The 15422-nt window shown below is 44.9% G+C and overlaps 1 protein-coding gene and 1 pseudogene across 1 annotated transcript; both read left to right on the top strand.

Annotated features, from left to right (window-relative positions):
• Positions 1-227: 227 nt before the first annotated feature.
• DHRS1 (dehydrogenase/reductase 1) lies at positions 228-1296 on the top strand. The gene has a single exon (XM_032779603.2). The coding sequence runs from the start codon at positions 271-273 to the stop codon at positions 1255-1257; it is 987 nt and encodes a 328-aa protein (XP_032635494.1). The 5' UTR covers positions 228-270; the 3' UTR covers positions 1258-1296.
• A 6252-nt stretch (positions 1297-7548) lies between these two features.
• Positions 7549-15422, top strand: part of LOC116824389 (amine sulfotransferase-like) — a 25497-nt pseudogene continuing 17623 nt past the window's right edge.

Below are 15422 nucleotides of genomic sequence, written 5' to 3'. Positions count from 1 at the left end.
CCCCTAGCCGTGCTTCGGCGCCAGGGGGAACGGGCCTGGCCTGAGTCAAGGGGCGTCTCCAGCGCAGGGGCCGCTCCCCTTGTGTCAGCGGGGGAGGTCGGCGTGTAGCTGTAGGCAAGGGAGGCTCGTCTGAGCGGGAAACTTCCGGCTGCATAGCGGGAGAGGCGGGATTAAACCGGGCTGCAGCGGCCGCGGCTCTCCCCAGCTTGCGGTACAGCCGCACCGACTCTCAGCCGACTCCCGGTAGCGCCCTCCCGCGCCGGCGGCGGCATGTCCAGCGGCGGGCGGCTCGCGGGCCGGGTGTGCCTGGTGACCGGCGCCTCGCGGGGCCTAGGGAAGGGGATCGCGCTGCAGCTGTCGGAGGCGGGCGCCACCGTGTACATCACGGCCCGGCAGCGGGAGCCGCTGCTTCGGGCGGCGGAGGAGGTGTCGGCCCGGGGCGGGCGCTGCGTGCCTGTGGTGTGCGACTCGTCGCGGGAGGAGGAGGTGGCGGCGCTGTTCGAGCGGCTGCAGCAGGCGGAGGGCGGGCGACTGGACGTGCTGGTGACCAACGCCTTCTCCGGGGTCGATGCCATCGGCGCCCAGCAGGGGCTGCCCTTCTGGGAGAGCCCGGCTGCCTTCTGGGACCAGATCAACAATGCAGGCCTGCGGGGCCACTACATCTGTGCCCGTTATGCTGCCCGCCTCATGGTGCCAGCCGGGCACGGCCTCATCGTCATCATCTCCTCGCCTGGCGGTCTGCGCTACATGTTCAACGTGCCCTATGGCGTGGGCAAGGCTGCCTGTGACCGCCTGGCTGCCGACTGTGCCATCGAGCTGCGCCCCTACAGTGTGGCCTGCGTGGCACTGTGGCCTGGCCTCGTCCGCACTGAGGCGGTGCTGAGGGAAGCGGAGGGCTCAGGCCCGTGGTATGTGCATCTGCAGAAGATGATTGGCAATTCGGAGAGCCCCGAAGTGAGCGGCAAGTGCATAGTGGGCCTGGCGTGCGATCCCGCCATCATGTGCCTCAGTGGCAAGGTGCTGCTCACCCCAGACCTCGCCTGCCGCTACCGCTTCCGTGATGTGGATGGGAAACCCGTCTACAACTACGTATCAGTGCGCAATATTCTCATGATGCTGATGCCAGGGCTGACCTGCCTCTTCCGTCTCATCCCAGAGTGCGTCAGCATACCCAAATGGGCTCTCGCACTTTACTCCAGCAAATTCAGTGTCTACCCACCCCTGCAGCCAGCCCTCAAACCTGGAAAAAATGTTTGATAAATTCATAATAAAAAATGTGCCCATGATGGTTTTTAATTTTCTGTTTCTTCATTGCTTTCTGAAAATATGTGTTGGTGTTGAAACTTTCCCCCTGGTGCCCAGGGAGTCTTCAAAAATCCTCAAAGCTGGCTTTCCCCAGAGCTTATTCCTTTTTGGTGAGGGACACTCCCTGATTTGGATATTCATTTTAAGGTGGTATTTATAATCTCTCCCTCTGGGGATGAAGGGTTTGGTTGAGTGTTTCAGTGAGCCTTTGAAATCGTCTTTGAAGTTTTGCAATAATTCCTGCCTTCGTTTGCCCCTCATGGCCAAAGAGCAGCTATTCATGCTAGTTCCCCATAATGTAAAGACTATAGAACTTTTATTTAGTGTACAACCGCTTATCAATGTCCTGGAAAATTTTAAATTCAGATTTAATCCTTTGCTGTATAAGAGTTTTTCATTAGAATGCTTTGGATACCCATAGATTTTGGAACAAATTTATCAGCTGTAACACATGTAGTTCCAGGACATCTTTGTTTATCAGAAGAGTTCTTACAGTACATAATAAAATGGATTATGTCCTGGTTTCAGTATAATTGGCTGATTTGACCTTCTTACTGCCCCACAGTCCCAATGTTAGGCCCTGATGCATCTTCCAGGTGTAGGCTGTTATGGTAAAAGGAAATGTCATTTACAAACATTGTAAAATTAGACAAGAATTTCTGGGAATAGGACTTTACTGTAAAATTTATTCTGGTGATGCTACGACCTGATGTCTGAGTTTGAGATTGCAGTTTTACTCAGAAAAGTTACTGGAAAAAATAGTATTGTGGGAGTTTTATTTGTGTCTCAATTTTTTTTTCATATACTCAGTTTACAGATAAAGTTCTGCTTTATGTTTTAATAACTGCTACCACTGTAAACTCAGTCTAAGACTTAAGCGCTAAACTGTATTTATTAGCGTTCAGCTGGAATGAAGTTTCTTCAAATCAAATTATGATCTCCCACACCCCTGTGTAATCTTCTGTTATCAGTGGGATTGCATAAATGTGACTGACTGGAACTTTGGTAACAATTTTCCTTGGTGGCCATGGCTTGCAAGGGGGTGAAGTGGAGATATTGTTTGAAATCCTGCTTCAGAAAGGGGAAAAGAGAGAGAAGAAAGGGAGGATGGAAAAACAGAATGGGGGAAGAGACAGGGTGGGAGAGAAAGAGAGTGTGAAAGATGAGTGGCAGAGTCTTTTTGAATACCTAGTACATATTTTGTATTTTCATTTTTACATTAATATTTACAGCAGGCTTGGGTGTGGCATTTTGGGATCTGATTGAGGCAAAGGTTTTGTAATCCCAACATGAGTGTAATTAAATTTGGAAAGATAATTACATTAGCTGAAATCAGCCAATTAGTTCACATAGTTCATCCAATCCAGTTTATAAACCCAACCATCCCACTGATAGCTCATGGAATAGGCAGTGGTCAGACTTTTCATTAACATCTGTTTCTTGGTTTGTTTATGGGAAGCTTATGGTTTGATTATGTCATAGGGAGGTATACACACTGGGATGACTTCAATATTTTCTTCCTTTCCTATGAGGAACTGATTAAGGTGAGGCTTTTCAATATCTGTACAGCTAATGTACAGAACCATAAACATGTCCAAGCAGATCAAATCTAGTCACACCATAGAATTACAGTGAGATGTGAAGTGCTGGCATCAATGGAAAGGAACCTGGTCTTTCACAATGTTATCAAGTCTTATGTAAGCCGAGGCAAAGCCTTCATAATGAAACCTGTAACCAGGACTTATCTCTTCTTAGGTTTCATTATGAAAGTGAACCTTTAGGAGGATTTGGGCCAGCTTAGGTTGACCTGTGTCCCTCCTTTTCTTCACACAATTCTCAGATACAGTCTGAAAAGCCCAAGCAAAACTTTACATTAAGCCAATGAATTTGGCCAAATTTTACTAGTTGTTGAACCTGGAAACCCTGCACCCATTAATTCCTTCCCACCCAACTAGTGTGTCTTAATTAACAAATTTAATATCCATAGTTAAGTGTCCTAAAAACTGACTTAGCCTAGGAAGAAAGGCTCTGCTTTGTCATAAGAGCCAGCTGAAATTTTTTTTTGCTCTGGTGGTTAGGGCAATCACTTAGCAAATAGGAAACTCAGGTTTGCAGGCCTGTGTTTTCCACAACCCACGTGTATGGTCAAAGTACTAGATGGGCTATTGGTTATGCTGGGGTGTCTCTCTTTGTCTCTCAAAGTTTTCGTGAAAAATATTGATTATTCATTTCCTTTCCTCATTGGAATGGAAACGGCATTTCAAAACCTTGACATTTTTGGTGAGATGGAATCATTGCTTTCTGGCAGGCCTTAAATGTCATACATAGGTTTTACCTCTGTTACCCATTTTGTTCTGCACTCTTCTGCAAAATGACTGATACTGTGGCATTTTCTGCCCTTTGCATTCAATGCTGGATAGTCGTCCCTGTTTGTGTGAGTCACAATAGTCCCATGTGCATGGTGCGGCTTTCGAATGCTGTCTGTGCAAATGGGTTGCGTAAGTTTACTTTGTCTGTTCTCCTTCTTAAGTTTAGAATATCAATAAGCCTTTTTAGTAGTCTATTGACTAGCTACTGGGCTTTTAATCTCGAAGGCCAGATCAAATTTTGATGGCTTCTCTCAGTGGGACTAAGCTGATGTCGTAAAATACCCAAGTGCCAGCTCTCCTAGTCTCATTCAACAGCTGTGCCATTGCTAGAAAATGTAATTCTTAAAAAAGACCAAAATTCAGTGTAGTTGTTGGAGGTTTAAAGTCTGGTAAATTTTATAAAATTTGAAAAAGAAGTATTGTCAGTAGAATTGTCAAAAGGAATACTGTGGTCCAATATAAAAATATAAGCAGAAGGGAGATACAACTTTCAACGCTTTTTGTTATCAAGATTAAATCCCACTAACCCCTCCAAATACAGATGCTAATTCAGCAAAGCACAAGAAACGACTACATGGTTAACAGGACTAGCCTTCCTGCTATGCTAATTCTGAACAGGGAAAATAAAACAGCTCAGTGCCAAGGTATAGAGGGAGAAGAGGAGGGGACCCAGGACAGAGCCCTGTGAAATCCCCACAGACAGTTGGCAGGTTGATGAAGAGAATCTTCTGAATGATGGAGTGACTGGAGACGGAAGAGGACTGAGTCACAAAAGCTAAGAGAGGACAAGATTTCGAGAAGAGCCTGGACAACAAACAGGTTGAGGAGGTTGTGCAGTTTGTTCTATTTACTCTCAAAATGGAGCAAATTCTGCAATATATATATATTTTTTTGTCCTTAAGTGAGTAAATTTAGCCTAGTGTACCAGGCCTCCTAAACTATTTAAACCCCAAAGCAGGGGAGGTGCTGGCAGAGTGGCCAGGAGGTGGCCTGTGGAGTAAGTCTCTGACTCAGTCTTGCATGGAATGGCATGGAAGGCTGTTGTGGAGGCAGGCCAGGGAAGGGATTAGGGTCTGTGATTAAATGGGTTCAGTGGCCCTGTGCAAGTATGTCAGAAGGACTGTTCTATCCGTAGTCTAATACGAGGTTCCCTGATCCCATCTATACACTTACTCATTGTAAAGCCTAGTCACTTGGACTCTAGGATGGTGACCAAAACGTGAGGCTCTTTGTATGTGGGCTAGAAGGTAGGAGATAGTCCAGGGCGGTGACAGGAAGGTTTGTGGTTGCCCAGGCCTTCACTGCTGGAAATAGGTCCCTGGATTAGAACCCAGAGTAGAGGGCAGGCGTGGGGTCCCCTACCAGCCACTGAGTGAGTGGCACAATCTACGCAGTGAACTTGGAGGCTGTTCCAGACCATGTGTCCTAGCCACTAAGGGAGTGGCCCAGCCAGGCAGTGGATTTAAGACCTGTCTGGAATGGTGAGGAAGACGTAGATATTACCCTGGAAGGGGAGGACTCTTGTGATTTGGCCAGAGGGCTAAGCTGCAAAGATGAGGCATGGCAGCACCTGAGACACAAGAGAGGGCCGCAGAGTGAGAGAGCAAGACACAGACTGGGGAAGTGCAAGAAAAGGGTGTTAGGCAGAAAGAGCTAATCCCTAGAGCAGCCAGGAGGGGAGGAGCCACCTGCAATGAGGAGAGGTGCCCCACCTATTTAGAGTGTAAACACCTAAGAGTGCAGACCGACTCCTAGTTTGTATGTGTACAGTGCCTAGCACAATGGGGCTCAGAATCTTAACTGGGACTTCTAGTGTCACGAGTATAAAAATACTAATCTATGCACTTGATTTCAGTGTCAGTTCTTTCTGAAGCTCTGCCTCCAGTGAATAATCTTCACCTGTACATCCTCCAGTTCCACTTCCAGAGCAACAAAGAAGAAATAATGAGCTCTAAAATATAAGCAGCAGTTCCTGGAGGAAATATAGGATGGGACAAATGGAGATGAAATGTGTGATCCTGCGGTTTGAATTGCTTCCTTAGGCTGAGGGCATTGCACACAGCAATGGGGCCTTGCATTCCTCCATTACCTTCCACAAGCCACCCCTCTATCCCCCTCTATTTCAGGACCACTGCAAACCCTCATTCTTCTCTCCTCTCCAGGCCAGGGGGCTTGGGCTCTCTGTCCCCATTCTCCCCTCCCCCCATACCAGGGTCCACCATTCTCCTTCCCTCCGCCTAGGATTAGCACATTTGACATTCAAAAGAACTAGCACTCCACCCCCCAAGGCAAGCTCACTGCAACCCCAGCCACAAGGCAATTCTGCAACTCCCCTTCCCCCTTCAACAGCCACTTATAGTATCTAGAGAGATAATACATGTCAATAAGATTGATAACATTGCATGGTTGGCCTCATTCTTGTGTGACTCAAACCCTCCCCCACACACGTGAGGTGCACTTGTGTTTTGGTGGGCAGACAACTGCTGTATTTTCAACAGTTTTGATCAGTTATCACAAACTGCAGAAGTGGGAACACTGCAGCATCTTTAGCTGGACCCAGAAACTTTTAACATTAGATATTCCAGTGTATTATTATTTTGTCCATATGAAATGGGTGTCCCTCTTTATCTTAGCTGCTACAGACATTCTGTTTCCAGCCTATTGATTCATTTTCGTCCCTATTCCTGTCATCCAAGAAATAAGGCCTCATCCATGTCCACTACTCATGTCAAGCCTGGCCTACAATGCTATACATCCATTATAAGACAGGAAGATAATTTAAAACATTACAAACTCTGAATCCCCTATTTGATGCTACTGCAATATTTGATTTATCTTGCAGTGAACACTTTCAAGTTTTACAAAAGAGAATTTGAGTCAAAGGTCATGCTCCAGTTGAGCTCTGAGATTATTTGCCAGTGTCATTCCCTCTTTGTTTCCAAGGTAGCCTGCAGTTCTCTTCCACTGCCAAACTAGCTCTGGGGTTGCCAGCCTTTCAAAAAAGAGCACAGTTTTTCCCATGGCCTTTTTGAAAAGTATGTGTGCGCCTTTTGTGCACACGCAACTCTAACGTGGTCCAAAGCAAACGCAGACTGCAGAAGCGAACATCAGTTATTAGTCTGGCTTTGCTCCTCACTCCCCTTTGCTATGCACCCCCTTTTTCAATCTGTAAGCTGTGAAAATGAATTTAATAACAAGGCTGACTCTACTGCATCCACACCTTTGTAACACCTTTAGTCCCCCAGCAGCCTGCTAGTGCTGCACCTTTGAGTTATTCTCTCCTTTCCATCTTGTGGTAAGATCATCTGTCAGCTAGCACCCACAGACCCAAGTATTATATGCCATGTAGGAATCATTTGAAAACATCTCACCACATCAAGCTCAAAGCAAGACTGGGAAAAAGGCTGTGGGAATGGAATTCCAGAACTGAGGGAAAAACATGTTAGCACTGTTGACATGAATAGTAGAATTTGAACAATAACTGCTTGTTCTTGTCATCACCCAGTGTGAACATCAGGCCCCTGGTGAGTGCTGAAAATTAAGTCCCTATGTTTTCTTGGCAATCAAACAAACAAACAAATAAATAAGGATTATTGTGTGTGAAAGAAATTAGGCACTTAACTAAGGTATCCAAACTTGAGAAGAATAGAGAGAGAATTGCTCAGGCTTTCCGCCCTGTCCCATAACATGGTAAGAAGAGGGAGCTGGTAACACTGCCAATAAATTCAGAAATAGATAAAAGGAAATCCATGGAACCACAGTAGCAATACCACAGAGAAGGCTGCATGAAACATTCCATTCTATTTGTTACCCCTTTCACAGCATTTGCAAATTCCTTTTGGCTTCCAATTTCTCATTCTATCCCGTATCAGAAATGAGCAAGAAAGTGAAGGCTTTGAAGCACTATAATGTTGATTTTGATGCTGTAGAAGGAGTAGTCACCGACGCTGTACTAAAATTTTTTAATGAAAAATGTCTGCAACAGCCAATAGCTCCCAGGTATAGCCATGATAGTCATAGGCAGGCTGGCAGCAGAGGAGCATGTTGTTTAGTCTCTATTATTGGGATTTTGAATGTTTCATATTAATTCTTTTAAGATCCCACAACAATGGGTGCCACGAAAACTATTGTTGTACAAATGCTGATGAGGGGGTTACCAATTTGTCCACAGTGCTCCAGTTTAGAAACCTGCCTTGCAGCTTTGACCATCTCTGCATTTGAATCATTCAGTTTTCCATTTAAACTGGACTATGCAAGGACACATCTATTACTGTCGAAGGATGACTGTAATTTGCCTGAAAAGGACTGACTGCTCCAAGATACACTGACCCAGGGAAAGAAGAAACAGGAATTTGTGTCTGGGGTGGCTAATGGCAACTATTGCTCTTGTCATGATTCCATTAGTTTTATCCTGAGTCAGTTGGTGAGGCATGTCTTTGGGAATCTTGCAGAGGAAATTGTGTAACTTGCTTTGACAAAGGGAATGTGTTCTCTATTGTCACAACTAACTTAAAATGGCACGTATTCACCTTTTTTATTACAAGGTTGTTGCCTTTTTGACTGAAGTATCAAATATGACCTTGTCTTAATCTTTGTAATTGTCTGATTTATGTCCTTTGTGTTCAGGTATCTCAGTTTATATAATTTAACCTACAGTTCTGAGGTGTTGACCTCTTCCTGCTGCTCTAGCTCACTAAGGTGAATGAAGAGTGGAGCAGCACCTTTTATCTCTGAAGTTCCCCTCTTCTGTGAATTTGTCAGTCCCTTAACACTATGTTGTGATGATGTGTGTTTAGTTCCATTTTGCAACACCAAACTGGGTCTGGCTGGGAAGGCTGCACAATAGCACCCCGTAGCCCCGCTCAAAGTAGCAACTTGCACAATTGAGAACACGCAGACCAGGGCCTTTCTTCACGGGACATTTGTTCCTTAAATCAGTATTTCAGTTTTCTATAATGGGAGCCTGTTACTTACACCATTGTTCTTGGAAGACCTGGACATATTGTTTTATATGTACAGATGTCTTCGTATCTCTTCCCAAACATACACACACATATTAAGTTAATCTGGCATAGTTCTGTTTTGTATTTGTAAAAGTGAAGTGCTAATAAAAGCTGCTTTCCCAGCAGGAAAAAAATATTATAATAAAATGAAATCATTTCTGTTTTACATATGTTGTCTCTTAAAGGATGCCAACACTTGGGATGAGAACTCTCGCTCCCTGGGGAATGATTCACAGAGGCAGGAGCTGTCTGTGTGGGTGGCTCCTGGCTCTGCTGGCCCACTTTTCCCTGGCAGCTTCTGCAGTGAGCTGACTTGTTTCACTTCTAGATTTTCATACATAAATGAAGCTGGTCAGCTGGAGAAAGTGCCACTGGTGGCATTCTCCCCTTTCTAAGTAGACAGGGGTATGCCTGCAAGTGGGCAGGCCAGGGCTCTAAAGTTCTGCTCAGTATCAGCCTCCTCCTCCTCATTCCTGATTCTGAGCTCATTGCACAACTGTAGGTATGCATGCGGCTGCCTGGCTACATTTATCACCATAAGAAGTGCAGCATTAGCCAATTTCCCCCATGCTGCCTTCCTGGCAGCACTTGCTTTGAAAATGCTGCTGGTTTGCAAACATAAGAAGGATGAGGGGATGAAAACAAGAGGCATCTTGAGAATTAAAGCATTTGACGCTAAGTCTCACAATTCACAGCATGAAAAAATCCCAGAATGCATACAGAACAGTGACTGAGCAGAATGCTAAGCGCTCATACTGAAACAGCACCATGCTGTGAGGCCACAAAGATGGAGGTAACATTGACTTGAATGCGGGATAACAATGTGGTGTCTATGAACTGATCAGGGGTCCCTTGTTGCAGCTTGCTGAAGGCAGATAAAAAAACCCACAATGTACTAAGTTACAAACATAGCCATGGCCTGGAAGAGTTGCTGTAGTGGTAAAGGTCTATGTGTTCAGTACCAAAGAGCCTAGGTTTAAACCATGAAAGTGGTAATTACACACACTCTGCTTGGTAATATTTCAACTGTGTAATTAGGAACTAAATTTCATAATAATCACTCACTATTTTACAAAAAGATATAGATATGTGTGTCAATATTGTATATCAAAGGATTTTCCCCTTTTATGAATAAACTACCTGAAAATAGTAGCAGACTTTGACTCCCTCAGGGAGCTGATGGGCAGGATCTCCTGGGAGAATAACATGAGGGGGAAATGAGTCCAGGAGAGCCAGCTGTATTTTAAAGAATTCTTATTGAGATTGCAGGAAAAAAAACATCCCTATGTGTAGAAAGAATAGTAAATATGGCAGGCATTCAGCTTGGCTTAACATTGAAATACTTGCTGATCTTAAATGCAAAAAGAAGCTTACAAGAAGTGAAAGATTGGACAAATGATCAGGAAGAAGTATAAAAATATTGCTCAGGCATGCAGGAGTGAAATCAGGAAGACCAAATCACACTTGGAGTTGCAGCTAGCAAGAGATGTTAAGATAACAAGAAGGGTTTCTTCAGGTATGTTAGCAACAAGAAGAAAGTCAAGGAAAGTGTGGGCCCCTTATTGAATGAGGGAGGCAACCTAGTGACAGAGGATGTGGAAAAAGCTAATGTACTTAATGATTTATTTTCCTCTGTCTTCACAAGGAAGGTCAGCTCCCAGACTGCTGCACTGGGCAGCACAGTATGAGGAGAAGGTGACCAGCCCTCTGTGACAAGAGAGAGATAAAAGGGAGGATCTGGGAACTACAGGCCAGACACCCACCCTCAGTCTGGCAAACTCATGCAGCAGGTCCCAAGGAATCAATTCTGAAGCACTTCAGAGGAGAGGAAAGTGATATCAGGAACAGTCAGCATGGATTCACCAAGGGCAATCAATGCTGACTAACTTAATTGGCCTTCTGTGCTAGGAGATAAACTGGGTCTTGGATGAGGGAAAGCAGTGGATGTGTTATCCTCTGACTTTAGCAGCATTTTGATAATGGTCTCCCACAGTATTCTGCCAAGCAAGTTAAAAAAGTATGGGCTGGACAAATGGATATAAGGTGGAAGAAAGCATGGCTAGATTTGTCGGCTCAAAACAGGTAGTGATCAATGGCTCCATGTCTAACGGCAGCCAGTTTCAAGTGGAGTGCCCAAGGATCGGTCCTGAGGGCCAGTTTTGTTTAATATCTTCATTAATGATCTGGACGAGGCGTGGGACCTGCACTCTCAAGCAAGTTGCAGATGACACTAAACTGAAAGGAGTGGTAGATAAGCTGGAGGGCTAGGGATACGGTATACAACGAGGGACCTAGACAAATTAGAAGATTGAGAGCCAAAAAACGAACCTGATGAGGTTCAACAGACAAGTAGCCAGAGTCCTGCACTTAGGACGAAGATCCATTCACCGTTACAGACAGGGACCAAAAGCTAGGACAAGCAGTTCTGCAGAAAAGGACCATAGGGGTCTAACAGTGGACTGAATAATGAGTCAACAGGGGCCCTTGTTGCCAAAAGCTAATCGCATTTTGAGATGTAATAAGTAGGGGCAATTGCCAGAGATCAAGAGACGAATGATCATTCCCCTACTATTCGACACTTGGTGGGCCTCATCTGAGTACTGTGGTCCAGTTTTGGGACCCACACATTAACAGAAAGAATGTGGAAAAATTGGAAAGAGTCCAGCGGAGGGCAACAAAAATGATTAAGGAAGCTAGAGCAACACTAACTTTATTGAGGAGAGCTGAAAGGAAACTGGAAATTGTTAATCTGCAGAAGAGACAAACTGAGGGGGATTTGATAGCTGCTTTCACACCTAAAGGGGGCTTCCAGAGAGATGGATTTAGGACTATTCTCAGTGGTAGCCATGATACAGAACAAGAGTAATGGTCTAGCGTGCCATGGGGGAGGTTATGTTGGATTATATTAGGAAAAACTTTCACTAGACGGTGAGTGAAGCACTGGAACAAGGTTAACCTAGGGAGGTGGTGGAATCTGCTTCCTTAGAGGTTTTTAAGGTCAGGCTTGACAAAGCCCTGGCTGGAATGATTTGGTTGGGAATTGGTCCTGCTTTGAGCAGGGGGTTGGACTAGATGACCTCCTGAGGTCCCTTCCAACCCTGATATTCTATGATTCTATGAAAGTAAGTGGACATATTTTCAAATCTATAAGATTGTGAATAGATAATTTTCACATAGTTCATCAGAGACAAAAAGCACAAATAGTTTTTCCTCCTTCCATTTAACCTGTCTTCCTTAATGATGCTGCTGCTATGAAAAAGTTGGAGTGAAAGTGAAAACTACTATGCTATCATTTGAACAGTTGACTGTTGAGTTATTTAATTCAGACATACTCAGGAAATTGGAGTCATATTATTTTTTTTTCAGACATTTTGAGCTTTTTTCATATTTCTAAGAATACCTGCTTGGTAATCTTTCACTAGTGGTCAGCCTTCAGGTCAAAGGTTGGAAGAGATCAAAAGAAAAAAACCACACTCCCATAAAACTCCAATCAGGTTGCACACTAGCTGTAAAGAAAGTATTTTTCTGTTTCTAGGAGTGAATATCAGTCTTGTTTATTCAAGTGGAAGGCAGGAGTGTGGGCTTGTGTCTTGCAGCAGCAGAAATAGCGCAGAGAAGGTAAATATTATTTTATTATATAACATTACTAAAACATATCCATCAGTAAATCTGTGAATGAATTAAATATTTTATAAGCTTCAGTAGTGAACTGTATGTAATGGAAATATTTTCCAGCATGGTTTTCTGGCAATAAGCTGAGTGGCATGGGAATCTGATCCTGAAATGCTTTTTTTTGTGTGTGTGGCAATCCAACAAAGAAGTCATAACAACAGCGTGTGTTAAAGAGTTCAATGTAATTTAAGCCATCATTTGTTTTACAATATCAGCATGATGATGGAGCTTTTGACTGGTAGTTGATAGTTCCTGATGTGTCAGCAGAGGTGGATGGAAAAGTTAAGGGAGAAACAGGTTTGTATACGAGTACAACTGTTGCACCTGGCTGGCCTAATGTCATTCTATGCATCTCTGCTGGAATTTGATATTTGTAGAAAGGTTATAACACTTGTACTCCTGCATATGAGTGACCACCCTAGACCAGCCCTTGTGCAGTGTTCATCAAGCTGAAAACTTCTGTAGAGCTTGTAGTGCAGCCTGAAGGGTAAAAGGAAGTTGAAATTTTTTAAGTTGGGAAAAAAATAATGCAAGTAATAAAATAAATTAGCAAGGAGGCTGATTGATTGCATTCAGAAAGCAGGAAGGGAGGGAAACTTCAAGGTGATTGCAGCGCTGCTAGGTGAGAGCATATCATTATGAGTTATTTTCTAATTTATGTAGTAGAATGAGGTTTGTTTTATCTTATGACTCAACTACTTTATTACATGGTGCTTCTCCACAGACACATCTAACTGTAAACAAACAAACAAACAAACACATTATTCCTCAATCTGATTTAAAAGCTCCAGGGAGATTAGCAGATTCACTGGGTAAAACAAAAAACATAGTATCAAATTGAACATTTTGAACATTTTATGGGGTTCTCAAGAGAGAGGATTCAGCTGAGAAGGGGCTACCAGAGATCAATCAGGATCAGCTGATTCCAACTAAGGACTGCCTGAGACCTTTTAAAAGCCCTCTCCTGTTGGGATAAGGGGAGAGTGTGTGCATGTGTGCATTCTCACTCTTCTCCTCCCCCTGAGTAGCAGTAGGGGACCAAGCCTCTTGGGGTGGGGGCTGTATTCCCTCCCGTAAGGGAGAAAAACAAGCCCTAAAACACCGGCTGAGAGAAGGACAGACTGCCTGCCCCTGTGCAGCCAAGAGAGACTGTTTTACCCCAAGCCCATCTCACCAGAGCTAAAAACAGCTGAGGCTTGTGAGACTGAGAAGGTGCCTTGCCACAATGGTCTCTGAGGACCAGCAGCTCTTTGCACTGAATGTACACATATGCCACCTGCCCATAGGGTAGGTAATCATACATGCTGCACTGGATGCAATAAACTGGGTAGCCCCACCTCTATTGCTGGGCTTCTGCCTGCATTCTCTTTTTACTCCTGCAACTTGTGCCTTTGTTGTTGTTTTGTTTTTATCAGGGGGTGGATTTTGGATTAAATTTAAGGAATGTTACATGTATGTAGCCTCTACAATGCTCCCCTTCACAACTTCCTTACAAAACTCCTGTGGTCACTTAGGAATGGGCTTTTTAAAGCCTGGTCTTTCTGAGTAGACCTGCCCCCAGCCTTTCCCTGAGTTGGGCTTTACTCTTAATTAACCTTGGCCCTCTCTTTCACAGATGACACCAGGTAATCTAATCGACTTCTCAGCCCCCATCAACTCTACCAGGGCTGGTGTGGGGTGCACACCCCATCCCAAAGTCATACAGAAGATGCCTTTTTTTTCTCACTGGATGATGAGAAGGGACACAAGTCATCTCCTGGTTGGACATTTCAACTCTTTGACAGAAGTACAGTCACTTTCTAATTGGGCTGCATCAGCTTTGCCAAGAAGGTCACTCCATCCAACAGCAAATGTATAAAATACCCTGTGATGTTCAACTTGTTGCTCCTCGAAGCTGAAACATCTGGATGAGCGAGATTGTGAGCAGGACTTCATCTCCTGTCCAGTGACTGCACCTCCTGCTTGGTAACAACTAAGGGCATGACTACACTACAAACTTACATTGATATACAGCCATTGCAGTAATTGCTGCATTTTTTTTTTTTTGTCCACACTACCCTCCTTCTGTCTGTGGGGCACGTCCTTTCTAGGAGTGCTTGCAGTAACTTATGAGGAGCAGTGTGGAGGTCTGAGAGCACCAGGCGCTCAGCTCCAGAGGGAACTCCCTGCTGAGAACTCGTCTGCCACTCTGGTTCCCGGATCCCCACTCTGAGGCCAGCTGCTTACTGGGCTCCGAGCTCTGAACCCAGCTGCTGACTAGAATCTTTGCTCCTCGCTGGCTGCCATCTGGGGAACAGGAAGCTGGAAGCCCAGGCAGGAGGGAACCAAAAGGCCAGACAGCAGCTGGGCTCCCAGTGGGGAGTCAGGAGCCTGGATGGTAGCCTGGCTGGGAGGTGGGAGCCAGGGGGCAGCTGGTCTCCTAACTGGGAGCCCTGGTGGCAGCCTGGCTGGGAGCTAGAAGCCCTGGTGGCAGCTTGGCCCAGTGTGGGAAGCCCAGGTGACAGCTGGGCTCCAGCTGGAGCCCCACACCTGCTGTGGGGTGACAGCCTAAGCTGTGAGTTGGGCACTGGATTTACAGCAAGAAGCCTATCAGCCTTTCTTGTCAAAGCTGTGAAATTGACAAGAATAACAGCCAGAAGCAGATGTATGTAACCCTTCGCCCCTCTGAGCTGGCAGCAACAAGGGCCAGGTTCAGTATCCAGGGGTTCTGTTTTAATAACACCATGCATAACTAGCTCGAGCCCCCACCCAGTGACCTGGGACACTTACATACCACACCCTCCTGGGCACCTCTAGGAGGCAATACTTCCCCTCTCACAAGCACAGAGTCTGAGTGTAGCAAAATCCTTTTAATAAAGGAAGGAAACAATACAGCATCCCATTGGAGAAACACCACAAACAGGATTATAACACAAACCATAAACAAAACCCACCTCCAAGTACATTTGGCAATGTCCTTTTCTCCTTAGGGTCTTAAGTTCAATTACCCCAAAGTCCAACAACCCAAAAGTCTCTAGTCAGTGCCACCCCAGAATTCAAGAGTTTATCTGCAGAGTTTTACCCCCGCCTCCCA

Source organism: Chelonoidis abingdonii, chromosome 3 (genome assembly GCF_003597395.2).
Source record: "Chelonoidis abingdonii isolate Lonesome George chromosome 3, CheloAbing_2.0, whole genome shotgun sequence".
In the NCBI taxonomy this organism is placed as follows: Eukaryota; Metazoa; Chordata; order Testudines; family Testudinidae; genus Chelonoidis; species Chelonoidis abingdonii.
The sequence above is the reverse complement of the archived record's forward strand: the minus strand, read 5'-3'. Positions and strand labels throughout refer to the sequence as shown.

What these genes read in the sequence shown, in the direction of transcription:
- DHRS1 (XM_032779603.2), top strand. Translation starts at nt 271, where the DNA reads ATGTCCAGCGGCGGGCGGCTCGCGGGCCGGGTGTGCCTGGTGACCGGC.